Below are 26695 nucleotides of genomic sequence, written 5' to 3' on the forward strand. Positions count from 1 at the left end.
GATTAACAACATGGCCCATTTCAGCATAACGCCTGCTCGCCTTCTAATTGCGGCGGCAGTATTGCTGCCATACCTACTTCTTGTGAAGCGGCTTCGTTTCCAACGTGCCCGCAAAATCGAGGCAAAGTTCAACGGGCGTTCTCTGTCCAACATGACCGTGAAGGAAGCCCATGAGATCTTCCGCGAACTGCGAGAACTGGAGTTCCCGTATACCCTGCACAGCGCCATGAAGCTATCATTATTGAAAGTGAGTTCTCTTATACAATATCATGTGGGAAATCGAAGCTAATGCAAGGGTCAAGACCGGGTCGATTCCTACAATGACTAAGTTGTTCGTGGCCACCCGCCAGCTCAACGAGAAGAATGCGTCCAAACGGGCTGCGGATACCGAGGTGGTCCTCAATGAGGTTCACGACAGGGAGCCCGGCTCTGAGTCCCATCTAATGGGAATTGCACGGATGAACTACCTGCATGCTCGGTATCGCAAGGCGGGTAAAATCTTGGATGAAGATATGCTGCATACCCTTGGCTCTGCGGTTGTGGATATCGTCAGGGGTGTTGATAGGAATGAATGGCGTCGGTTGACAGATGTAGAGAGATGTGCCATTGGCGTGTTCCATAAGGCTCTGGGTGATGCTATGGAAATCCCTTTCACGTTCCTTCCTTCTCATGAGACTGGTTGGAAGGACGGAATACACTTCACCCAGGAACTGTATGACTGGACGCTGGCATATGAGAAGGTAGCAGCTCAACCGACAGATTCGACACGGTACATTGGCCGGAGACTGATGGAATTGGCCAAATGCAATATGCCTGCGCCACTAAAGCCATTGATCGAAAGCGTTGTCGTCACCAAATTAGAAGAACACAGCAGAATAAGTATGGGGTGAGTTTTTCGCGTCTGATATCTCCGTTAGAGCTATTTGCTAACCCCAGGTGAAGATTTGAAAAGCCAGGCATTCTCGTCTCTATATTCGCAAAGAGTATTCTGGTGGTGCGAAAGTTCATACTGCGTTATCTCAGCTTGCCCAGACCGGATTCCAAAGCTGTGCATGTTTTGAGTGATTCCCCCGATCCGACCACGGGGCTGTATACATGGAATCTCTGGATCGAGCATCCATGGTATATCAAACCCACCTTTAAGCACAGATGGGGACCAAAGGCCCTTCTAGTACGGCTCTTTGGGAATGGGGCTGTTCCTACAGAGGCTGACTCGTACAAGGAGTCAGGGTACGACCTGCGGACCATTGGCCCTGCAGCGCAGGAGAAAAGAGGACAGGATGAGATGGAGGCTATTTTCCAGAGCCTGAAAGGAACAAATTATGCTGCTGGATGCCCTTTCCATGCATGAATTTGATAGAACTTAGTGATAAGATTGACTGAACTCAGTTGCGTCCTACGGAATAGAAAGTACTACGTTGTCTACTGAATTCGGTGCGCTTTACTAAGTTATCAGTTGTTGACAGCTGATGAACTATTGCAAAGTCATAATAATCCATTCAATTGGGACTAGGAGAGTGGATATAGGGCTATAGGCAGAACGAAAACAGAATAAAAAACTAATAAAGACTGAAATCCGATAGGAGAAATTCTAATAGCAGGACTCATTCGTTGGTTATCCTCTCCAACCAGGGAATTGACATTGACCCGCTCAATGTTGTTGGTGAGTCCCAACAAAAGACTCTAGCAGCGTTTCATTTTCCCGATAAATAGTGGGCAGCCCTGGAAGCCAGTATCCTCTCTCTAAGAATTTTTTGTCATCTGTGGTCTTCTCTGGTGAGCAAGTTGCCTCTTGCTAGAACTATCGACAAGATGATACTTGATAACTGGATACTTATTACACTGTGCATCCTTGTCGCTGCATATAAAAACCTACCCTTCGTGTGGTTTGTGCGTAACACACCCATAGTGCACTAATGCACTCCAATCTAACATCCCAGCAGATTCGTTTCCTTCGAGCTCTAATCACACGGCTTTTCATAACCCCAATCACACACAAGGAACTCAGCCCAGAATGCCTTTTTCTTCCAGCAGTCCATCGCATGCGATCCCCACTCACAGAATGCGACTACAACATCCACAAGTCCAACTCGACCTACTTCACCGATCTCGACATCTCCCGCGGCAATCTGAGTCTCCTGCTATTCAGCCAACGCCTGTCGTTCCGCCCTACTCCAACGACTGCAGTCATGATCCTGAGCGGAGTGCAGATCGTCTTCCGCAGAGAGATTAAGCCCTACCAGCCGTACGAAGTCTGGTCCCGGGTTCTCAGCTGGGACGAGAAATGGATCTACATTGTGTCGCATTTTGTGAAGAGAGGCGCATTCCCCCATCGCAGGTTCTTGCTGCAGCCGAATACACCCGGGGACCGTACACGGCCGAAGCCTGGTACCGATACATCGCCGGAGAAACAGGTGTTCGCATCCGCTGCGTCCCGGTATGTGTTTAAGCAGGGGCGTAAGACTTTTCCGCCGGAGCAGATGCTTGTTGAATGTGGTCTTTTACCTTCTAAGGATAGTATGTCTGAAGGCGAGGGAGTGGCTACGTGGAGCGGGATTGAAGAGCGGAGAAAGCGGGATTTGGAAGCTGCGCAGTTGAAGATCGGATGGGATGCCGTGCATAATACTTTTGATGGGGATGCTACTAAGGTGCTGGGTCGGTATACTGATCTCCTGTGGCGATGAGTAGGGTACTGGCTAGTGCTACATGACGCTCATAGTGAGCTATAAAGTAAGCATAGACTAGAGATATATAGATAGATGAGGGAGAGGAATGGACAGAGTTTTGGTAGTCTTTTTGACAACATTTGCCATCAGATTAAGCCGGTGGAGATGCTGTTGGGTCAAGTGGAGATATTCTCATCAATAAAGTTAGGGTACGGCGAAGATCTGCCCCAACCGTTGGCCCGGTTGGAAGCCGAGGCGATCGAGATTACATTATCGCCGCAACCAGATAAGAATTTCTCATTTCTGATGCAACGGGCCCTTCAATTCCCGATTTTCTCCTGCACTTAACGTACCGAACCGATGCACTCCACCTTATGACTGATCTAATGGCCAAATAGAAACTTTAAACTATCAGAATCATATTCTTACTCATTAGCCGAGCGCACGGCCTCTAGCCAACATGGAGAACCGGCGTCAAACTCGCCAGGCCTCTCGCTTACAAGATGTACTTTCGGCTCGCCGGTATATCTCAGCCGACCGAGGCGCCTCGGTGGAGCCGGAGCCCGTGTCTAACGTTGTGGCAGTTCCTAGCGAGGGACACGAGAAGATCATTTCGTCGCCCGCAGTTCAGAGCTCGGAGTCCCCCACGGAAAAAGCTAATCAGGATCCCCCCTCAGACAGTATGCCAAAGGTGCTATCTCGATTGCATGTGCGAAGAAGTGCGGGGAGACCTAGAATGGATGCTAGCAGTGGTGGGGCTGTTCTGTCAGAGGTATGATTGCGGGAGACTTCGCATGAAGCCAATGTAAGCTGACCCAGATACAGGATCGTCGAGATCAGATCCGACGCGCTCAACGAACCTACAGACTCAAAAAAGAAGCCGCTCTTGAGAAGGCCAAGGAACGTGCAGCAGGTCTGGAGGACAGGCTTACTATGGTTGCTACCGCAGTCGCTGACTATAAAGCTGCGTTTCCGTCCGAGATAAAATCGAGCTATCCTGCGCTCGTTAGACACCTCGATTGCATAAGTGATCTTTTGGCATCAACTTCTGAACGCCTTACACACCCAAGGACACAGACTAGTACCCCCTCAAGTGTTGATTCTGATAAGGATACTTCACAACATAACGCCATGTACAATGACCCTGCTATTAAAGATACTCCTAAGATAGATTGTGGCTGCTTGGAGGATTTTCAACATAAGAAGCATAAGGAGTCTGCGGTAGGCTCCGTGAAGAAGAGATCTCGACATGTGTCTTTCAGTGATGAACTGGAAGATAAATCGCATAGCCGTTCAACACGAATTCAGCACATCGCACGACTACACAGCAAAGACACTCATTACACATACTCGTTCCAAGAAAAAGATTTCTGCCGGAGACTCCAGCGTTACAGCCTGGAGTACGCCTTTCGGTTGTTCACTGACGCACGATCCCACCCGCTTGAGGTTTACAGAGTATTCAGATTGGTTCCCTGCATACAAGACCGGACGCAGATGTACCCGTACTTCCGGAAACTTGTCAGTGCCGGAGCAAAAGATGCATTGGAGATACCAAACCTTCCGCTCTATTCTATCGGGGGAGTTGGAACACATTACCCCAGGAAAGATCCTTTGGGAAACCCCATATATCCTACTAATACGAGGACCCCTAAACGAGTCCTCGGACTGTTCCAGCCTCTAGGAGGGATGGGCGAAGTTGGCCAACAGCCAGATCATCAGAAATTCTTAGAAGTTTGCGGATATGGCGGTGAATGGTTTGATTGCAGAGATGTGGAGGGATTCCTAAGAGAACAAGGGGTGGATCTGGATGCGTCTTCTCTCTTCCCTTCCGTACATGATCAACGGAGTAGTCAGATATCGCAGTCAACTGAAACACACGGACAAGCTGGAGATATGGACGCTTACCAGTCGATAAATGATTTTGACTCCCACTCTCACGAAGGTATAGCTAAAGCAGATGTGACGAGATCCAGAGCACTGACATTGCCTAGAAACCGATATCGCGACTTTCTCTGCGTGCCTCAAAAGTCGTATGCTCGATATTGAACAGTTTCTTAGCAGTATGATGATCCTTCATACCATTCTGTTAGGTGTTAGTGCTAACATGCGTCAGTGCTACTCCGCGGGGTTGTTATCCTCGGCCGGGCGCCCAGTTTCAGACGGACTGATGTCGAAGCAGCCTTCAAAACTGCATTGATGATACACCGATAAGAGAATAACTACTTACCTGTGACTTAACTGTGCCACCATTGTAATATGTTGTTCGATATCTCCTATAAACATATTTCTCTGTGGTATTCTAGTGCTGTATGTGAACTGTTAACGCGATAGAATCATACACTATGGACGATATTCGACTATAACTACACGCGCAATGGAGCAGATTATGTGACAACATATAAATGCGCAATATCTATTCGGCCTGGCGCTACCTGGCCTCGGAACAGGCAGTCTACAGCTTAGCCTTCGAAGCAACGTCAACGGCTTCCCACCACGGCCAACCAACAGGCGCATCGTGACCCATAGTTCCCTTAAACTCGGGATTCCTCTTCTGCACAAAACTCTTCATACCCTCCGCGCTATCTCGGGACATCAACATACCAAGAAACACCTTCGATTCCAACAAATGGGCTTCCTCCGCGCTCCCCGGAGCCCTATACATCAAATCACGCATCACCTTTGTACTGACAGTAGATGTGCTCGCGGCAATCTCTCCAGCAATTCTAACCGCCGAGGCAACAGTCTCCTCCGGAGTTGGCAATACCTCCGAGAAGAGGTTGCTCAGCAATGGGTCAGATGCGGTATAAGTTGCGCCGGTCGTCGCCAGGTGCAGCGCACGCGACATTCCCACCAGCTTCGGCAGGAAAAAGGAGCTACAGGCCTCCATTGCTAGTCCGCGTCGTGAGAAAGCGAAACTGATTTTGGAGTTTGCGCAGGCTACTCGGATTGCTGCGGGTAGTGTTAGGGTGATTCCGAATCCTGCTGCGGGGCCATTGATGGCCATTACGGTGGGCTTGGAGCAGTTGTGAATTGCTAGGGCAACTCGCCCGCCTCTGATTATATTAGTGAAAAGCTTTATGTGAAGGATATATGATAGTTGTAGGAATACGAACCCGTCTCTGTGGGACTCGATCTTCGAGGGATCCTTCTTCAGATCATCGATCAGTGTAGAAAACCCGACTCGGAGGTCAGCGCCAGCGCAGAATGCTGGCCCTGATCCTGTTACAACTACTGCTTTGACGCGGTCATCGGTATCGAAGTATTGGTATGCCGCCACTATCTCTTCGATCATTTCCGCTGTCGCGGCGTTGAACTGGCGCGGGCGATTTAATTTTAGGATGACTACCTTGGTAGCGGTGGGTGAGGCTTCTGGGACATGGGAAATAGATATGGTCTTGAAAGGAAGGGCTTCATAGGACTCTGGTGGGTTCGTTGTGTTTGTCATATTGTTTGATGCTTGGGTGTTGATACTGTAGTGCGGTATTCTGATAAGTGGAAAAGAGCAGGGCAAGATTTGGGACAATCAAAACATTGATATAGACCATTGTATACATTATCATCACAGAGTAGTAATGTAGTTCTAGGAATCCCATGTTTTTTGAAGTCATCTTATGGCCGAGATAATGTAATCGGTCAAGTCGTGCAAGGCTGCTATCCGAGCCTCGGCCTTGATAAGAGTATAACGCCTGGGGTAAACCTGAAGCAGAGGAGTTCAGGATAGCTTCACTAATTATGCACAGAAGATATTTTCGAGCCTGTCCCTGCTACTGAACCTTGATGTATGGGCCGTGCTTTCACTGGCCCCCTTGTGGAGGTGATATGTAAAAAGATAGGAGAGTACTGTGGTGCAAGTAGAAATTCAGAACATAAAGTGCTCAACTAAGGGAAGGCTGTAACCTTGTAGAGAGATAATGAGAAGGTAAGTAAGTTTTCACAACTAGCTTGGGTAGTAGCCGATGTCTATAATTCAAGGAGAGATACCAATAGGCTCTGTAGTTCCATGGTTCTCGGGCAAAGCAGCAACTCTCCGGACTGGATTAAACCGGTACATTAACTTGTCACATCTTACCAATGAGATCCACTCTCAGGATCCGGACAATCAATTTCAGCTCCCTTGAGAATATCGAGGGGCAGAAATTCTTCTGTCTGTCTTCGACCCCACCGTTCTATCGAATCATCCTTCCGATTCTGCTAATGCTTCAACTCGAATTAGTCATTCTGAGATGGGCTCTGGGCTCTGGACTTCTTACTAGACCCCACTTCCTGTAGCTTGGACTATTAAAGCTAATTTGGCACTAACAAGGAATGGATGGCATATCGCTGATCAATGATCATACCATATCAAATTATCACCCTAGCAAATTCCTAGGCAACCCACTGAGTGGGCCAGTCGGGCGGGCTGGGATGTTGTCTGTTGCTGTCATTAAGTGGGCCGTGACTCCCCGTGAGCTACTAAAACCCTAGGCCGTTAAGCTTTGGCGAACTAGAGTAACGACCATGCTTGACCGTTGAGGAGGATCATCCATTACCTCCCTGCACCATATTTCGTGTTCGCTAGGCCAAAATAGAAGAATAAGGACAAGACTGATGCCTCCTCCCTATGAAATGTTTTATTTTTATCTTTTATTCTTACAGTCTGCCCATCCACAGTTCCCAGACTCCATCCCGTCTAGCGAAGCCATCTCTCACGGACCAAACTCCTCCCCATGCTGGACAACAAGAAGGGCAAGGCCAGCACGGCGTATGATGGCGATCGAACAAATCCCTATTGGTCAGTATTCGAGGAAAAAGAGGTCTTCAAGAAGACTGATATTGGAGTCAACTTCCGTCAAGTTGGGTGGTTCAATGCGGGTGTGATCTTCATTAAAATACTCTTTGCGACAGGGGTCCTATCACTGCCATCAGCGCTACACTCACTGGGAGCCATAGGAGGTTCAATTAGCATCGTGGCTTGGGGATGCTTCAATACCTATTGTTTTGTCATTCTAGGCAACTTTCGCACAAAACACCCTTACTGCCATTCGATCGCTGACATGGCTGAGGTTGTCGGAGGTATAGTTGCGAAGGAGGCAACGGGGTTATTGTATATCATTGCCTATGTCCTGGCGACAGGAAGTGGCATTGTTGGTGTGTCGACCGCGCTGAATGCCCTTTCGCACCATGCCGCATGCACTGTCTGGTGGTCATTTCTTGCCACAGTTGTCATTATCGTGACCGCCTCCATGCGCAAACTTCAGCATGTGGGCTGGCTCACCTATGCTGGCTTTATTTCTATTTACGCCGCTGTACTAATCGTTGTGATTGGGGTAACTACACGAGACCGACCAGCAGCTGCACCTCAGGAGGGCCCATATGAACTAGGCTTCGTGGCAATCAATAATCCTGGATTTGCGGCCGGCATGGTCGCCTCCTGCACGATATTTGTGTCATCAGCCGGCACCAGTGCTTTCTTGCCTGTCATCTCGGAGATGCGTAACCCAAAAGATTACAAGAAGCCGCTATACTTTTGTATGACTCTTGTCACCACTTCGTACCTCGCCTTTAGCTTGGTTGTCTATCGCTGGTGTGGGAAGTGGGTGGCGAGCCCATCTTTGGGGGTGCGTATTGCTTTCCCAGACTCTCATGAGTTCCATGGAGGAGGATTTATTAACGGATGTCATATAGAGTGCAGGACAAACGATAAAGATGGTGTCCTACGGTGTTGCGTTGGTGGGATTGATCGTGAGCGCTACGCTGTACCTGCATGTACGTTTTCTCAACGGTCTCCCTTCACCAACCAGATGTATTTTATTAGACGACTGACTCAGAATGGCAACATTGAAGGTGGCGGCCAAGTATGTTTTCGTACGCATTCTAGGAAACTCGCGGCATCTGCAGGCCAACACAGTCGTCCATTGGGGTACTTGGATTGCAAGCACTGTCATCCTCGGTGCCCTTTCCTTCATCTTGGCGGAGGCGATTCCAATCTTTAACTATCTCATTGCCCTTATTGGCTCCGTGTGTTTTGCCCCCCTCGCCATGAGCCTTCCGGGCTGGCTGTGGCTATACGACCACTGGCACTACAAGAATGGTACTGTGAAACACAAGGCCGTGTTCATTCTTCATTGCGGCCTGGTGCTTCTGGGGCTTTTATTTCTGGTTGGAGCGACGTACGGTGTCGTTATCCAGATTATTGATGCCTACAGTTCCGGAACTATTGGTATGTGCTGGCTATCCCGTAGGAAAGTATTTACTGACATTGACTTGAAAGGATCGGCATTCAGCTGTGCAGATAACTCAAATTCGTCCTGAGATGTAATTGGCTCTATGTTAAATACAGGTACAGCAAAAAAAAAAAAAACGTATTACTTCCCAGTAACATAGAGTACGTACTGCATCAATAGTTGTTGAATTTCGGGTGTATCTGGCAGCGTTTCACATAGCTTGCTGTATTCTCCGGCATTGGATTCTTTCCCTTTTTCACTCTTATAACCATTGCTATCCTTAACACTATACAGTAACTGGTAGTGCGAGGCAAAGCTGTATGTAGCTATGTAATGTGTTCTCGAGCACCAGAACAAGGCTTTTATAGGTTTTTAATGCCCTAAGCTCTAGGAAGCCCTTGCCGGAACGTGTCTGACCTGTTCCTTAGTTTGACCGAACTTTCTACTGTTGATCTACTATAGTACGACGAGAGAATTATACGCCCCACTATGCCTGAGACAAACAATGGTCATGGGTGCAGATGGGGCATATGAAGTGTAGGAGTTCCACGACAGACGTTATTGATTAATTTCCACGTCGAATCCTTCACGACTCCACCGACCCGTCGCAGGATGTAACCATACATTTGCTCCTTGAAACCGCACTAAACTGGTATAGTTGACGAGGGTGAAAATGTACCCTGATGGTATTATGAAAGATTGAGTAATGGAAAATATTTCCGTTGAAGATACATTGCATAGACTCACTGACTATCTGCTGTAAGGTTACATCGTCTGTGGATTCTGGATGAAACAGAGCTTAAACACCAGAGAATAGCATTCCGTAACGTAATACTAATGCTTAAATAACCCTAGATAAGTGCCAAGTTAAGGCTGAATCAGGGTCTATCCCTTGTGGAATCAGGTCGATCAAACCGTTACCCCCTTCTGGCTCCACCAGCGCAGGTCTTTTTTTGGCAATGCATTATTCAAGCGAGAATCCTTAAAGCGTGAAGAACCGCTATAGCTATGCATTTAAGTATCCGTTCCATGCTTTACGGTGTCGGGTGAAGACTGTTGGGACGGGTCACCGAGACGTAAGGCTGATAGGTAAAACGCGATGGATCTAGCGTATTGAACCACCAACTCGTTCTTTAATTCCTTATCTAAGCAGTGTCTACGAGGGGAGACGTAAAGTATCGCAAAGGTAGAGGCATCATAGTGCCCCTTTGGGTGGTGTTAGTGGCATTTGATGCATGAGATGCAATTGACCCACTCGCATATTCTCGTACTTCTTCTCCCATCCTCTCATCCCATATCCGAAAAATTCTTCTGGTCATCATTTGCTTCGTGGACGATGGTCTAAGTTGATAGACTTGTCTTGACCAGAGACTATGACTACATACAGGCTTTACAGACGACTTGACACGCCCCTGTATACTCGTCGCCATCTACCAATTGACAGCCTTGCCAAGCTGATATGACTGTAGAGCCATTGATCCCTCCCCCTCCAGGGATCACCTCCAATTTCGCACATCCGACCGACGTCCTCCACACGATTAACCTGGTAACGCAACTCTCGTGCATCATCGCTGTGACAGTTGCTGTGACATTGCGCGTAATTCTGAAGATACGCCTTCGAAAGAAGCTGGAATGGGAAGACTGTTAGTAACGTGCTTTCCCTGTGCAATGTATAATCTATCATACTGATATTGACCAATCTTATTTTATAGATACAGCTGTTGCAGGATGCGTATACCACCCTTTTATACCTGAGTCGACTTGACCACATACTGAAGTCCAACAACAGATACTCTTCGTTGGATTCTGCATTAACATGCTTGTGCGTACGTCTGCTCCCATCACCATGGAAATAAGCAACGTAGGAAACAGTATCTAACAGAGGTAGTAAACGCTTACGGGGGTGGATATCATGGATGGGATGTCCCAAAGAGTGACTTCGTGGACTTCCAGAAGGTAGATAACCTAGCGAAGGAAGCCACCTCCAATTCCTACCCTTGTAATTGAAAAAACAACAGTCACTAATGAGTATCCGAGAGAAGGCATCCTATGCAATCACCATCATCTACGTCCCCATGGCTTATGTTGTCAAGCTCGCCCTCCTCTCCATCCTGCTACGGATTTTCGCCCCCGACCGTCGCAAGGTCCTTGTCATTCACATCAGCTTGCTTGTGCTGTTGCTATACTATATCCCAGCCTTGTTCATCAAAGTGTTCTTCTGCAAACCCATTTCGGCATTTTGGTACGGAACGAGTAACGGCGGGACATGCTTGGACCAGCGGAAAGTCATCATCGCCGACTCAGCCATCAGTATTGCTAGCGACCTGTGGATCCTGGTCCTACCGGCACCATTGCTATGGTCACTGCACATGTCAACCATAAAAAAGCTCCGGGTCATCGGTATTTTGAGCGCGGGTGGGATAGCCACTGCGTTTAGTATCTGGCGATTAGTGATGATGGTGAGGGAGCCCCCGACAGCAGATATAACATGGGCCTGGATCCATGTTGTGCTGACAGCGTAAGGCCCATCCTTCTCATTCTCAGCAGCTAGGATTTGAACTAATCTTCGCGTAGAAATGCCGAAGCAGCCATCGGGCTAATCTGCGCGTGTCTTCCCTCGTTGAGCGCATATGTCATCTCTGTTAAGGACAAGAACAGCAACGTCAATAGTGGCAGTTATCTGCGTAGCCATGAGCTCGACAACTGGAAGAAGATGATTGGCTCCAAAAACCATAACCATACGAACTCCTTTCAAACCCAGCAGAATGATCAGACCCACCTCATCTCCATTGCTGGATGTGCTGAGGCGCCTGAGGGATCGTTAACAAGCCTGCCTTCTCGGCGGAATAATACTCCTGGTCGCCATGGTATACGTATGGAGGTTACTGTTTCTCAGAGTTATGAATTCGTGGGATAACTCTCATTTTAGGGCTACCATGGCTTTTTTTCATTCTGTACCGAAGGATATGGAATATGGTACTTTAGTCTAGTGACTTGAAGATAATGGAACAAAAAAATGAACCTCTCTGCTAATTATGGAATAATCAATATATAATATTTCTGGAAAATATTTACGGGAGAGCAGTTGTGGGTGAGATTCCAGTTATTGCGTATGCTGAGGACCAGTATGATATACAGAAAATCTTAAGGCTGAAGAGGAACAATTGGACATAAGAATCATGCTTGCCGGCGCCTCCGAAGCAGCTCATCTCGTGACTGACAAACCTACCTGGCTGGACGTCCCAGTTACTATCACAGCACCACGGGGCCAGCTAGATACACTTGAGAAAGAGAGATGTTACCGGGTCCACCGCTGACGAAATCACTCATGCAAACCTTGGAAGCAGTGGGCGTGCAATTCGCCATTGCGAATGATGGTGAAGGCAAGTTACAGTAATCAAATTAACTTAAAACAAACACTAACTGCTTCATAGGCGCTGAGGGTGGTACATCGTACATACATTCTCTGGTTTCAACACAATTGGAAGAAATTCTTAATCTTCCAACGTCCGACGATGGGGTCATATCCGATGGAACTCCGTTGGAGCTTGGTGCGCGAGTAGCCCTGACTATTGATGGAAGTAATAATAACGTAGTCAAATGTTGGCCGGAACCCACGTAAAGCTTTCGTGAAGATCCTAAGAAGCACTGCTTTGTTCAGGACGAGCCTAGCTATAGGAACTAGAACCTTAAAGGTTGTCTGCGAAATCATTGCGAGTTTGGATTCCAATAGGCTTGGAACATGCGTTCATTCTCCTTTTTCTACAAACATTTCTCATTGTTTCTCGAGAAATGTTGACTTTGGTATACACAAGAACGCCGGGGGCAAATGAAAAGTCCAAGTCAAGACTGCATACAAAGCCCCCTCATCATTTATTTTCTAACAGCGAAGACAGGCCGGATCTCGAAGCCGTCTACAACATGGCTTCCCATGAGTAATGACCCGAGGTCTTTCACAGCTCGCTTTATCCGCTGACATAGGATTTCACCCCCAATTGGCAGTCCAATGTCACAGTCAAAGTGGCCATGCTCGGAATTCCAGAAGAAGCCTCTTCCCTGCGTGATATCGAGCTCCCATCGTTGGTATACGTTGGTGTTGCTGTCGTTCCAATCCGGCTGCGCACCTATTAAAATAAATAATACTTCTGGATGATATAATAATTCAAATATCTCGCGTAGTGCAGCAGGGTCACTCTGCAACAGCGCCTCTGGCACGGCGAGGTGTCTGACGTTTGGTTGCACGTCCACCATCCGGCCGACGAGATCTGGCTCAAATTGGCGATCGATAGGCTCGAGTATGAATTCATCTATCTTGTCAAACGGAACGTATAACACATCACGCACAGGGTATAGCTGGCGCACAAAGACGAAGGCCTGCTTGTCCCTATGAAAGCGCACCTGGATGCCCATTTTTCGAACCCAAGCTAAGGCGACGGCCCGGGATTCCCTGTTAACGAAGACTAGTGGTACATCAAACTGGACCGGGTCTAATAAATCGTGCCGGAACTCGAATACTGTACTGCACCATTCGTTATATGCCTTGTCAGATTCTGACAAGTACCGAGGGCACCAACACCCCTTTTTATAGGGGAACAGGACTTGGCCAATGTTGTCGGGTAATGCGTAACGCCATATAAGGTAGCGCAGCTCTGGAGGGAGACTTGTGAAGCGAGCAAACTGGGAAAAATTAGTTGTCACTGCTGCCATGATCATTGGGAGAGTTAAGCCACTAGTTGGATAATATTATCTGACAGCTGGATGTTTGATTTAGTGATCTGGGGTCTGCGTACGTGGTATTTAATAAAAAGACTGACGAGGCTGTGCTCAAGACAAAGATACTGCTGCGCCACACCTGCCCTACATGCCTTCTTGACTGGTATATTGTCAACCTGCCCCAGCAATTAGTGCTTCTACTTGCTTGGTCCAGATGAAATCTCCTCGTGCCTTCAGTCATATAGTGCAATGCGTTGTCGGAAGCTTGGCAAAGGAACCTGACTCGAACTTGCATAAATATTACTATTAACGAATCAGTATACACTATATCCCCTCGCACTATAGCTAATATTAGCTATGTCTGTTCCCAAATAATTCCCCAAGCCCATCATTCCTCACGACTAATTACAGTCCATGCATTGCTCGACCTTCAAAGTCGCACCCTGGGCTTGTGCAAAGATAGGCCCAAGGCGATCAATGGCCTTCGCCGCGCCCCCTTGGAAACCAACAAGTATGCCGCTGCCCACATCCATCGTAACTTTCTTCCCTCCCTGACCCCCAGCAAAGAACGAGCGGGATGTTGTTGTGAAAGAGATGCTATCCGCGCGCAACCCCCCGGCGATCTGCATCTCCGTAATGGTTTCACCTGGCTCGAACTTGAATGACTGGCACTCATCCGTCGTTGTTCCGTAGACTGTGCTCTTCCGATCGTCGGACCAGGTGATTTGGAGTCCCCGGAGTACTTTGGGTTGACCAGCGTCCTCCCCGACCCAGAACTGAAGGGTATCAATTGTCTCAGAGGGTTCGCCAATGACAGAAAAGTCCTTTCCACCGTCGCCACCGACAGGATTGTTGTAGATCAAGGATGGTGGACTGGGGTCGGCATTCAGCTCAACATGTTGAACCATGTCCTATAGTCATTTGTTTAGATTTGTGCTTGGGACTCAATCCTTTGAATGAACTACTCACGGGATCTTGGCGTGCATTGGTCATGGGCAGAAAGGCCACAGCCAAGGGAAGGAGGTGTTGCAAAAACTTCATTTTGAGGAGCTGAATTTGGACGGTACAACGTAGTTGGAAAAGAGTTTAGGCTTCGTCTGATGATGGAAATCGAGAGTTTTCAAGGAGGTGACAGTCACAATGTACGTGGGAGGGTTCGTCCTTCTTATACCCTTTCTTTTTTATTATTCCTCTATTTTATTGTATTTCTCAGATCATCGGTTGTGATATGCATGACAACTACATTGGTGCAAAAAGTGACAAGTATTCAATGTGCAACAACAAAAAGCTCTCCCAGAATATCTCCTCTTCATCAAGAAATATGATCAGCGGTGTTGTTATCTATCACATAATAGTAATAATATGTGCAGTAAAGTACCAATAGTTTGCAGGTACCCGATCGTGTTGCCTAGTAGAAAAAGAAAATCGTACTTTCTGCTTACTAGTTGCCTCTGGTTATGGTAGAATGGAGTTTAGAGGATGCAGATGCAAATGTTATCACATTAGATTAAACATACAGGTCATTGTGCTCAACTAAATAGGATCCACAGGAAGTAAATAGTCAAATGACTAGAACGTGTCAGAACTAGGATGAGTATGCGGATTATTATATACTAGCCATTGAATTGCGCTTCAGGGGCTGATATTGACATGTCAGATCTCTATGTAACATTGTCATATTTTGAATAGCACATTTGATTCTACTGCACGGGCATTATATCATTATTTAAGGACTATTTGATGGTGCAAATAAGCAAATAATAAGAATCAAGGCAATCATGTATCATAAATACAAGACAGCAGTACTTCAGGGAGTGAACTTAAGTAGATTGGGGATTGTATACCTTATACTTTCTGACAGAAACATCCTTGAAAGTTTAGCCCTGCTTTTGTTGTCCAATCTGGAACCTTCCCAAAGAGGTTCATTAGCCCTGAAGATCTCGAAGAGAAAATGACACACGCTACAGAGTTCGTGAGGCAAGCTGTCAGGATGTGGGGTCCCGATGAGATAGCGTATCCTCGGCGGCTTAGGGAGCCCTGACTTGTCCGCGATGCGGGAGGCATTGGGTATGCCAACCAAGGTCCTGGAAACAAACCTTGGGTATCCATTTGGGAAGCAAGTCAACATTCCAGACTCAGGCCAGGATATTGTTGAGCAATAAACATAAACCGAACGTGTGCCTTTCTAGTATCCTGGCTTTGTGGTGAGCTATGACTCTTAGATGGACTCTGTTCCTCTTCGACTAGATTGAACTATAAAGTCAAATCTAGTCAAGACCATGACTGAAGATACGGAGTTTGATAGCCAAATATTTCACTTGATCATGAAAGCCGGAGCTTACACTGCATGATCTTTGCTATCTCCCCTAGGACAGCGTACGAGAGACGAGGGATTCGGAACAAGAAACTAGGCTCTGGCTGGCTTAGTCGTCTAACAGAGCATGAATTCTGTAGACCAAAGAGACCCCAAATAAATAGCGCAAGTCAATAGCTAGTTTAACTCTGTACTTCTATTCTCAAGGCGCCGATGCGAAATAGTATGGTGATGAAAAATATCACAGATGTTGCCTCTCCGTTCACATCTCCAGTCACAGATTACCAGTTTAAACTTACCCTGGAGTCAACTCCTGCCAATTTAAACCATTTAGAATAGCTTCTCTCATCGTGAGCATTTTCTTCGCCTTCACGATATAGATTGCGGAGTAGAGACGAGGTGAATGAGAGTGACGCCTGGCGGTGAGTTGGTTGACCTATCGGGCAAGTTCGCTTAAGACGTGAACATGCGAAATCCCCCAAAATAGTTTAGTGTCTACTCACGTGACTATAAGATTAATCTTTCGATATGATTGGAGTGATGACGAGACGAACATGTTCGAAAAAGCCGTCAAGGAGAAAGCTTGGCAGAGTAGATATTTTGTAAGCCAGTGAGGTCCAATATAACTGTACAGCTACTGGCATTCGCAGAGGTTTCAGGTCTGGCACTTGTTATGCGACCTGATAAGCTGAGTTCTGCCGCTAAACTCCCTGTTTAGGGAGGCGGAATACAAAGGCGGTGGCGATAATATCAGGTTCCTGAAAGTCAAAACGTGGATCTTCAATATGCTCTCATCAGTCTTTGCGATGCAAGGTAGCTATCAGTCTCTGTTTTATGGTCGACACTGCTCGGTATTTATTGATACAAGAATTTGAAAACAATCTCTTACGCGGCTGAGCTGTATTTGATGAACTCCAGTGTCAGCGGAGCCACAGATATATATAAATAGACACCTTTAGCCCATTCGCATCATTGGCTAAGGGTCCAATATTTCCATGAATAGATATCTATCTTTTCAAAGATTAAGGTCCAATTGAGACCTACAAATAGATTGTGTGCAGGTGGTGCTATCAAAACTGCGCTTTGAATCATAATGCAAGTTCATTCGAAGGTTTATTTGTCCTACAGAGATCTCGGTATGTTGATGTGCCCTCGTACCCCACTGTTGAAAAGGATACCATCAAAATCGAACTGGTTGGTGACTACAGAGTGTGATTTCACAATTCCTCTACACATTTCGTTCACCCTTACCACTGTTGGGCCTGTTCAAACGGGATTGACGAGAATATTTGTCGTCGCCACATTCTGGTACCCGAACGGTAACGCTGAAAGGGAACGAAATGCAGGGCCTCACTACGAGGGATGATCAAACAGTAGTCGGTGGTTATGAACCCAATGAACAAAAAGGAAAACGGCCTTCCGACAATCGAGTCGCTGCCGGTAAATTATCCCTAGATACGCTTATAGGGGAAACAGTCCAGCACTACGGCTTAAAAACCCGTGGCGCAGACCATGAACCGAGGAAGTAGATTTTTTCGTTTTTCATTCCAGCAGATGTATCCTGATCATAGGAGGTTGGATCTCGCATTGGCGAGTCTTTCAGAACTCCAGCGCCGTCACCGCCATTGCAACATGAACTTAAACCCCGGACAAAACCCTCTAAGCAGACTTGGCCTTGGCGGCCTCACGTCCCTTTCCGATGCGCTCCAGGATCTGCTCACGGTCCTTGTCGAGGTGGAGCTTGGAGATGACGACCTTGGAGGGGTGGATACCGAGGGGAACGCTCTGGCCGTTGGACTTCTCGCGGACGACACGCTCGACGTGGACAACCCACTTAAGACGGTAAACGCTGGTGATCTTGCCCTCACGGCCCTTCTGGCCTCCACGGACAATGGTGACCTCGTCGTCCTTGCGGATGGGGAGAGAGCGGACCTATCGAGGACTGCGTCAGAACTATGCTCCTTATATTTTCCTTGTTTTACCCCAAGCTTCATGTCGTTGGTGTTGCTTTCCTCCCATCTCCATCCCAGATCCAGTGGGCGAGCGAGCCCAATCCCGACTGAGGAGAGAGGGTTCATGCCAAATCCATTTCGACTTCTTCAAGGGGTGTGCAGATCGTTTCCGGTGTTGTTCGAACATACATTGTACTTCTCACGGAGTTCCTTGCTGAGAGGGGCGCTCATGATGACACGGCGCTCACCGGAGCCAGCGTTGAAGTGCGCCTTGCGCGACTTCCGGCGGGAAGAGGCCAAACCTGAAGGACGATTCATCAGCATACTCGGACCATGTAACACTCCACCCGGATACCACGAGACAGCGATTGGGAGGATCTAGAGATATCGGCGGATCGAAATTCAAGGAATCACGTACTGTGGTTCTGGACAGTCATCTTGACAGAGCCTCCTAAAAGGGATCGTGAAAGGGCTCAGGTACGGTTGTCGTTGGGGTCGTCGTCGGAAAGCTTCAAAGTCCAACAGATTCTTTTGTGGCCGAAAAGATTGAGTTGTGTGCGTCACATGACGGCCCGCTTCGCCTAGGGCTGGGTCCTGCCTTGTGATTGGCTGTCGTCCGCTTCCGCCTTGAGCCCGTGACGCGGGTTCGTCGATCGTAAGAACTCTTAGGACTGGTCCATGTAGGCTTCGACTGACTCTGGACATAATCCAGTAAACTAAAATCTACAAGATCCATAGGACTTAGATAAGTGCTACATTGTCATCTCTGTCCTGCGTGGCGGGTACTCGTACTTTCTCTCTCTGCCGATATCTTGGTTACCCTATTAGGAATAGTTGATGCCAAGAATATCAGAGAACATCCACCAGCAACAACATCACGGAGGTACAACAAAGTAAATTATTCTGTTCTTGGGACTTCAGATAGAGGTATTCTTGCTACGGCGACTAGCGAAATTACTCACATCAGGGTGTGTAACTCCACAAAAGCCGTATGATGCATGCAACAACGGTGGCATCCTAATAATAGTACTTGCAGTATTGTTCTTGATACAGATAGAGACATTGGCGAAATGAAGGCCAAAACTCATAGCATGAAGAAGCTAATACTTAGACGTAGCGGGTGTATGATGCGCGTTGTGCGCGAGACTCTCATCTTATCAAGGGTGGAAAAGTGACTGACAGAGAAAAAAGCGGGCCCCAGGAGCCGCTCAAACAATGTTCGCGTTTGATATGTACCAGGAATACGTACATACTGGATTTCATCCATACTCTTGGAAGACTATTGTGACGGTTGTCAGTGAAGATCTATTTTAAGTATCCTTTCATATACACAGTTTACTCTCGTAAAGTTCAACCTGCTTGTGTGTATGTCCGAACGGCCATTGCATTGAAGATCTTTTGCGTTCTTGGCATTTCGTTTTCTCGCTTCAAAGCAAGGCAGGCAATGTTTATATACACAAGAGTCCTCTCACTTAGCCACGCCGAGAGAAATTTGGAACATCCTGATCAGCGTGTTCTATTGTTCAACGAGAAAGCCAATGGTGTAGCCCTGAACTGTTCCCAATCCCCGCAAACCCGCACCAAACCCGCAGCGGTGCCGTTTTGGAATCTAGACCCGGCATCCGCAGGGTACAAACCCGCAGCATCTCTAATTCCCGAAATAGATAAATCACGGAAGAGCATGACAAAAGTCCAATGACAATTCGTTTAGCATTTTCGACTATACTATATTGGTACAATTCATATATAAAAGAATGTTGTATAAAGATTTGTACTGGTAGATATTGGTTTTATGCCTTGTGACTGCCGACTAAACATATATATTGAGACTCGGGATTAACTGTGGATCAAGGAATATTGGGAAATCTCTTGATTGAGCTTATTATATTTAACATGATATTATAAATGGGCATATTCGGATGTATACGCTGAATTCAAGCCTTAGACCATTAAAATGTATGAAAACTGGTATCTCATTTTTTTTTGTACAGATCCTTCAGTATGGTCGATCTATACTAACACTAAATCAGGGCTTAGGGCCCGAATAACACGTGACCGTAAACAACCTAAGTTTCTAAGTTTTCATAGTTGCGGACAGCCCCACTAAAAACCATACCCATCGAAGACCTGGTCTTCTAACTCTGTTGATACAGGACTGTCAACGAGATTTACTACGGTTGGATTTGAACAACAAGACAGAATTCTCAACTGTAGTGGCCCGGAAGGAACAAGCCAGAGATACCATAAATCGATTTAAAGAGGCTCGGCTCGAATTATCCCGGCGGCTTGCGGGGAACCCTGCGGGGCTGGTGATGTTAATGTTGATACAGTGTACCTCCTACCATCGCTCTCGCATGCATTGCATATAATTTTCCCTCTATCATGATCTACACAACCATAGAGACCTCGGAACCTCGTACATAAATGGATAATGTTCTACAACCCACGATGAAGAACTGGGAATTCTATCCTAGCAGCGCGGAGGGAATTTTTCCGTGAAAGTGCCTTCTCCTAGCTTCATTACTGGAGCATGGCAAACTCCATCTGATAGCCTACCATACTATCCCCGCATGCAACTGCTCCAAGGAAAAATTCATGAAAGCAATGCTATATAAACTCAAGGCCCCGCAACAACCGGGATCGTCCGGCAACACCCTGCCCCTTGGATAAATAGTGCCGTGGCACCAAGTTTCCTGTCTTTAAATAACATTTTCTGGAGGGAAAAATGAGGCTGGCCATATTTTTGTCCACTTTATTAAGCTTTTTGGTTGAGCTTAAAAATGCTGCCCCAAGTAATCCGCCCCGACCGACAATCAGCCTTGACTATGCCCAATATCAAGGGACGAGACTCCCGGGTGGAGTAGATCAATATCTGGGCATGCGATATGCAGCGCCACCGCTAGGAGGACTTCGCTTCCGGGCCCCTCGAGAGCCCGTTCGAGCGTCTTCCGTCCAGGATGCATCGGTGGTAAGAGGATGCAGGTTTCCCAGAAAGACGGGCTGTTAATATCTCTGATAGTTTGGCCCAGTATGTGTAGGTACCGGCCAGAATGTCACTGAAGCCACAGCCGAAGATTGTCTCTTCATCAATGTTTTTACCCCATCCAATGCCACACCAGCATCCGACCTCCCTGTCTGGGTGTATATCCAAGGCGGTGCATATGCGACAAATTCAAATGCAAACTACAATGGTACCCAGGTGATCCAGGAATCCGGGCATGGAATTATACTGGTCAATTTCAATTATCGTGTGGGAGCATTGGGCTTTCTAGCTGGTCAAAAGGTCCAGCAAGACGGTGATCTCAATGTCGGCTTGCTTGATCAGCGGAAAGCCCTACAATGGGTGAAGAAGTACATTAATCTGGTAAGGAAATAGAATCATCATACCTTCGAGTTATATCACCTCAATCTGACAGACCCCAGTTTGGCGGTAATCCAAATCATGTTGTCATTCATGGTGCGTCGGCCGGCGCTGGCTCGGTGGCCTACCATCTTGCAGCATACGGGGGCCGCAATGATGGTCTTTTCGTTGGGGCAGTGGCTGAGAGTCCGTTCTGGCCTGCTCAAAGGAATAAGTCTGAATCCGAGACACAGTGCAGTCAATTCATGGAGGCTGTCGGATGCTCGACGATGTCGTGTTTGCGATCTGCCAACATCACCGCCATTCAGAAAGCACAGGCTACTTCACCAGATCCAACGGATCCCACACGTACAACGCCCTCCTTCTGGGAGTTCGTCCCAGTTGTCGACGGGACTCTTATCCAGGACCGTCTATATCCACTATTTGCACAGGGAAAATTCATCCGTGTTCCTTTGATTGTTGGCGGAGACACCAACGAAGGCTCCTACTTCGCATACAATGCCACGAGGCCGGCCGATATATCCGCGTTCCTGACTAGTCTCTACCCTAGTCTAAGCTCAAACCAACTACAGTCGATCAACCGCGCCTATCAGGGAATGGAGTCCGTTCCGCTACATGCAGAATACTTCCCTGCCGCTTCCGCCGCGTTTGGAGATGCCGTCTTCACCTGTCCAGGCATACATATGAGCACTCGAGTGGCAGGATCCTACCCGGTGGGTGGTGAAAAGGTTTGGAGCTATCGATATAATGTCCAGGATCCCGAAACGCTTAAAAAGGGGCTGGGAGTCCCCCATACCTTCGAGACGGAGGCCATTTTCGGACCGGACTACGGAGGCGGACTTAGCAGCAGCATTACCAATATCAACGCTGGAATTGTTCCTGTTGTCATGAATTATTATATCAGTTTTGTGAAGACGTTGGATCCTAACAGTTTCAGAGCAGAAGGTACATCTTACTGGATGCCATGGGGGACAGGAGAGAGGCTGAAGATACAGACAAATCAGACGGCAATGGAGGTCATTCCAGGAACTCAACAAGATCGGTGTGTACTATGGGAAATGTTGGCTCCTGTCATGGACGTTTAGTGAGGATTTGGGACCATGATCTAGTTCATCTAGAAGCTGCCTGGTCTCTGTTCTTTGCAAAATGTTTGTATGAATTTGCCAAAAGCCGGATCGAATGCCGAATTTCATATAATATTGAACTATGATCTTTGGAGGAAGATTCCTAAGTATTAAGTACTATGTATTTCTTTTATCAGGCTTCGCATATATGTTCTACTCAGTTGTACCCACTTTGATCTATGGAATCAAAGGATCAGGTCAAATCCCCCTCCATCTGAAACTCATAGAGATGGATATGGCCTGTATCAGTTCCGCAGATCAGCATATTGCCATGTTCAATGCATTTCCAATCCACCCAATAGGTGGGACGGTATTCAGGCGGTAGCCATAGGATTCTCTGTCCGCTGCTGGCAGCTACTACCCATCCATTTTCGAACAGCACCTCAGGCTTACGCGTTGAGGACTCACGCTCTAGACGTAGTAGGGCCGGACGTGCCACTGTTTCCCCCTCATAACTCCCGCTTTTCGCATTACACACGTGGTTTCCTTTGTCAAACCCTCCCCATACTACCTGCTGACTATCTGGCGTGAACACCACATGTGTACAAGACCTTGTATGCTTTAGGGTATATTGCAATTTTCCTGTTTTCAAGTCCCATAGGGTAACCACACCACCCCATGATCCTGCTGCGACCTGTTGCTCGTCAGGGGAAATATCGATGGTAGCGATCATATCCGGCTGGCTGTTCACTTGTTGGGGCTGTATCTGTTCGGAATCCCGTGCTGGGTCCCGTGTCCCTTGTGTAAGGTCCCAGAGCTTAAGGGTCAGATCCTGTGAGCCAGATGCCAACACTTGGTCATCTACTGAAAAGGACAAACAGATCGGTATGGATCCATGGCCTTGTAGGATATGCTCGAGATGTCCTTCTCGTGTGTTCCACAACCGGATCATACAATCCGAGCCCCCTGATGCAACTAAGCTGCCGTCTCTCGAGAAAGCTACTGCTTTAACTGACCCGCTGTATGGGAAAGCAAAGACCGGCTCCTGAGCCGCTATCTTCCATAATCGCAGAGAATTGCGAGATCCCGAGGCGAGCATATCATTACCAGGGGAAAAGGCCAAGACACCTTCGATACTACCTAAGTGGTCCACGAGAGTTTGTATAAGTGCACCGGTTGAGGACCTCCAAATCTTGATGGTTTTATCCCGTCGAGTGTGAGCGAGCAGCTGAAAATCAGGTGACAAGATCACTGTTCCAATTTCCGCCTCTGTGTCAATCTTGATCTTCGGGTATGATGTTGATGCGCTTATATCCCATATTGAAAGTGTCGAGAATCCCGCTGTAGCGACCAGAAGCTCGCTTCTTGAAGTAAACCCTACTAGGGACCTTTCGTATTGGAGAGAAATCTCCGACTCGGTCCATGTCACGGTGTCCCAAACCCTGATCCAGTTGTCCCAGCACGTCGCAGCTAGGTGTTGGCTGTCTGGCGAGAACGCTAACGAGCTCAAGCCGTTGGAAAATTTCAGTTTCTGCTTTAGTTCTCCCGTGTTTGAATCGTATACATTTATAACGCTGTAGTATGAATCATCCCAAGAGCTGGATGCTAAGAATCGACCATCGGGTGAGAAGCATGCGAAGCGTACAGCGGCAGGATGGTCTAGTGACTGTAAGACTGCATCCCACTGCATCTCAACCGAAGGACGCCTTATTATCCAGGCGGGAATTTCCTTTTCAAACTTTCGTCGAATAACGCTAGACTGAGGTGAGAATAGAAGGCCAGAGCTATAAAGCTGTAGCGGGGCAGTACTAGCGATAGCTTGATTTTTTAGCGTAAACCGTTTTGCGTCTTGAAGAAAGTCGTGCAGCATAAAGTGTGACTTTTTGAATCAGCGCAACCTTGGGATCAGCAGGAAGAAAGAGAAACTTACAGTGGTTAGTGGTTTCAGGTCGTCCATCATCCTGATACTACCGGGCACCATATGCATGAGACTCATAGCTTCTAACCAGTGGAGAAAATGCTTTCGGAAGAACGAGTAAATCATCTCACTTGCATCGTACATGGAGTCGCTGTGCTTCAGGTGGTGTACCCAAAAGCGACACGAATATCGGATCGCACGCAGTGGGTCTGGATCTGGGAGACGGCTCTCATCGATGGTGGATCCTGAATAGGGGAGCTTATACATGTTTCTTTGTAATTTGTCTTCCATGGTTTTCAATGACAAGCTGAAGATTGATCGGTGGATGTATTCGCAAGGCTTATCTTGAAGTCGGCAGTAGTTATCTTGCAAGTAATCCTGGACCGATTGATGGAACAGATAGACCGTATCTCCCTGGATAATGAGGAATGACCTGCAGTCATGGACGATAGATCGTATCATGCCTTCCCCTATCTGGGCAAGCAATGCCAATTCACCAAGGCTCAATGGGCGACGTGCCAATATTGAAATGGTAAGAACCATCTTGCAAGTTTGAACATGACGTTTGTATTTTGATCCTTCTAACATGGCAAGAAGCTTGTCGTACAGTTCTACAAGACCATCGGGAATTTCACCAAGTATATTCTCCCACATATGAAGTCCATAGTGGTTGAGCTCTTGGCACACCAGTGAAACCCAGAGAAAGGTATTGCTTGCCCGTTTGCGAAGCTCTCTCCTGATTGTCAGTAGAAGGGTTTTATCTTCAGTAGACTCTTCTAATCGATCAATATTCCATTCGATAAAAGCGGTTATAGGTCCCTCAAGTGAAATGTTGTCCACCGCGAGGGTAGCCCTTGGTATTGTTGACTTGATGCCATTTACTGCTGTTTTAATCTCCTCCAGAGGACGACTTGATATGAGTACCTTGACCCTCACATTGCCGACTGAGTTCAACTGTAGTAGTGATCCAAGAAAGTTAATTAGCCTTGTTCTAGCCTTATACTCACATTCATCCAGACCATCGAGTATAACGATAACTGGGTCGATCTTATCATCTTGGAGCATTGTATTGATCAAATCACACGTCACGGTAAAGGCATATTCGCCGTCGAATAAATTCCCCTGAGAACTCTGTGCCTCCTGATGAACATATTGAACGAGATACGGGTATTGACTCAACAATAGCCAGAGAAGGCTCTTCACTGCCATCAAACTCTGATCAACCTGGCCGTCCTTGTCTTGGAAAAAGAAATGTAGAGTTGTTGGAGAGACTGAGTTAGCGAGAGTTGTATTCAATTCTTCCATGATGCCAGCTAGAAGCATTGTCTTGCCGGTGCCCGCTTGCCCCTGGATCCATAGCAGATTCGGCATGTCCTTGAATTGCCACTCTATGAAGTCTTGATAGGCTTTCGTCTGAAATACCCACTTATAGCAGTCTTTAAGAACCTCATTCTTCCGTGCTATAATATCTTTAGTTCTCAGCATGGGATTTACCACGCCCAAGGACTTCAGACACTGGCGATATTCATCGTCAGCCCCATCACGCGTTTTATTATTGATGGCCATCTGATCAAGGATTGTGAGGATCTGCTCCAGCTTGTATTGTTGCAGATCAGATCGGAGAGCGTTTTCTTGTTCAGTGATTATCGCCAGGCTTCCATCCCAGTCATCGACATTCAAAAGACCACGGACAAAGACCGCAACCTGGCTTTTGTGGTAGAAGCAGACACTCTTGATTTCATAAAAGAGCATACACTTGTACATACCCAGCATACCAGTCTCTAGCTGCTTACGAACTTCTTCGAGTTTCCGATGGCTATTATTGCTGCCATTCTGAAGAAGACTATCGGTTATCTTCGAATACCACTGCATTCTATCAACCACGTGGTTGACTCCATCGTACAGAGCTTTGGTTGATCGAACTGGATTTGCAAGGATCTGTTAAATGAGTTAGCAGTAACTCACAACAATATTTTAACGGATTTCCTACGTCGATAGTGGAGGAAACGATTGCCCATGGAAGTGCAGTATGTGGGGTGTTGCTCAGGACGGCGTTGAATATGGGTTTCAAATTCTGCACCACCCCGAAAACCTCGGACGTACTGTCAATCCGCTTCTGGCTTGCATTGACTCTCTCCAGCCCTTTCTGAATAATATGCTGTAGCTGGTCTTCGGTCCATGGTGTATTGTCAGTATCACGTCTGGGTCCATGAATGGGTTCGGCACACGCTGAGCTATTGGTGGGTCGTCCCAAGAAGATGTCCGATACTAGTTGTTCATAGGCCTTTATGTACTTCTCCTTGCCCGGATCCGCTTTTAGCTCCTTGTAAGCTCTATTCCAAAGGTCCTCATGGATTGAAATCAGCTTCCTGTTGTTGTCATTATCAATTGGGGAGATAGGCTGAGAGGCTCGCTGTTCAGTTTGATTTGTGTGCGTGGAATTTGGACTGATACCCTGGCTGGGTTCATCGGAATGTCTGCTTCTTGCTTTGGAGGATATTATA

At 47.2% G+C, this 26695-nt stretch overlaps 10 protein-coding genes across 10 annotated transcripts; 6 read left to right on the forward strand and 4 right to left on the reverse strand.

Annotated features, from left to right (window-relative positions):
* Positions 1-10: 10 nt before the first annotated feature.
* BDV37DRAFT_279913 (uncharacterized protein) lies at positions 11-1351 on the forward strand (the record flags this gene model as incomplete). The annotated part of the gene is made up of 3 exons (XM_032086435.1): positions 11-247; positions 303-886; positions 943-1351. The coding sequence occupies 3 exons, from the start codon at positions 11-13 to the stop codon at positions 1349-1351; spliced, it is 1230 nt and encodes a 409-aa protein (XP_031944698.1).
* A 461-nt stretch (positions 1352-1812) lies between these two features.
* BDV37DRAFT_279914 (acyl-CoA thioesterase) lies at positions 1813-2684 on the forward strand (the record flags this gene model as incomplete). Its single annotated transcript, XM_032086436.1, has 2 exons — positions 1813-1890; positions 1944-2684. The coding sequence occupies 2 exons, from the start codon at positions 1813-1815 to the stop codon at positions 2682-2684; spliced, it is 819 nt and encodes a 272-aa protein (XP_031944699.1).
* Positions 2685-3126: 442 nt separating this feature from the next.
* BDV37DRAFT_279915 (bZIP transcription factor) lies at positions 3127-4877 on the forward strand (the record flags this gene model as incomplete). The annotated part of the gene is made up of 4 exons (XM_032086437.1): positions 3127-3438; positions 3492-4608; positions 4658-4726; positions 4780-4877. The coding sequence occupies 4 exons, from the start codon at positions 3127-3129 to the stop codon at positions 4875-4877; spliced, it is 1596 nt and encodes a 531-aa protein (XP_031944700.1).
* Positions 4878-5118: 241 nt separating this feature from the next.
* Positions 5119-6111, reverse strand: BDV37DRAFT_290688 (ClpP/crotonase-like domain-containing protein; the record flags this gene model as incomplete). The annotated part of the gene is made up of 2 exons (XM_032088772.1): positions 5119-5719; positions 5780-6111. The coding sequence occupies 2 exons, from the start codon at positions 6109-6111 to the stop codon at positions 5119-5121; spliced, it is 933 nt and encodes a 310-aa protein (XP_031944701.1).
* Positions 6112-7372: 1261 nt separating this feature from the next.
* BDV37DRAFT_290690 (putative neutral amino acid permease) lies at positions 7373-9102 on the forward strand (the record flags this gene model as incomplete). The annotated part of the gene is made up of 4 exons (XM_032088773.1): positions 7373-8263; positions 8331-8411; positions 8490-8865; positions 8917-9102. The coding sequence occupies 4 exons, from the start codon at positions 7373-7375 to the stop codon at positions 8955-8957; spliced, it is 1389 nt and encodes a 462-aa protein (XP_031944702.1). The 3' UTR covers positions 8958-9102.
* Positions 9103-10328: 1226 nt separating this feature from the next.
* On the forward strand, positions 10329-11786 carry BDV37DRAFT_269185 (uncharacterized protein; the record flags this gene model as incomplete). The annotated part of the gene is made up of 5 exons (XM_032084316.1): positions 10329-10512; positions 10648-10695; positions 10758-10825; positions 10888-11387; positions 11444-11786. The coding sequence occupies 5 exons, from the start codon at positions 10329-10331 to the stop codon at positions 11784-11786; spliced, it is 1143 nt and encodes a 380-aa protein (XP_031944703.1).
* Positions 11787-12681: 895 nt separating this feature from the next.
* BDV37DRAFT_240919 (2EXR domain-containing protein) lies at positions 12682-13600 on the reverse strand. Its single transcript, XM_032081119.1, has one exon. The coding sequence runs from the start codon at positions 13580-13582 to the stop codon at positions 12743-12745; it is 840 nt and encodes a 279-aa protein (XP_031944704.1). The 5' UTR covers positions 13583-13600; the 3' UTR covers positions 12682-12742.
* A 3955-nt stretch (positions 13601-17555) lies between these two features.
* On the reverse strand, positions 17556-18285 carry BDV37DRAFT_279919 (60S ribosomal protein uL24; the record flags this gene model as incomplete). The annotated part of the gene is made up of 3 exons (XM_032086438.1): positions 17556-17828; positions 18038-18150; positions 18267-18285. The coding sequence occupies 3 exons, from the start codon at positions 18283-18285 to the stop codon at positions 17556-17558; spliced, it is 405 nt and encodes a 134-aa protein (XP_031944705.1).
* A 2288-nt stretch (positions 18286-20573) lies between these two features.
* BDV37DRAFT_279920 (putative carboxylesterase) lies at positions 20574-22294 on the forward strand (the record flags this gene model as incomplete). The annotated part of the gene is made up of 3 exons (XM_032086439.1): positions 20574-20816; positions 20868-21212; positions 21272-22294. The coding sequence occupies 3 exons, from the start codon at positions 20574-20576 to the stop codon at positions 22292-22294; spliced, it is 1611 nt and encodes a 536-aa protein (XP_031944706.1).
* A 232-nt stretch (positions 22295-22526) lies between these two features.
* On the reverse strand, positions 22527-26660 carry BDV37DRAFT_290695 (WD40-repeat-containing domain protein; the record flags this gene model as incomplete). Its single annotated transcript, XM_032088774.1, has 4 exons — positions 22527-24152; positions 24204-26129; positions 26182-26475; positions 26646-26660. The coding sequence occupies 4 exons, from the start codon at positions 26658-26660 to the stop codon at positions 22527-22529; spliced, it is 3861 nt and encodes a 1286-aa protein (XP_031944707.1).
* Positions 26661-26695: the final 35 nt, after the last annotated feature.

Source organism: Aspergillus pseudonomiae (genome assembly GCF_009193645.1).
Source record: "Aspergillus pseudonomiae strain CBS 119388 unplaced genomic scaffold BDV37scaffold_11, whole genome shotgun sequence".
In the NCBI taxonomy this organism is placed as follows: domain Eukaryota; kingdom Fungi; phylum Ascomycota; class Eurotiomycetes; order Eurotiales; family Aspergillaceae; genus Aspergillus; species Aspergillus pseudonomiae.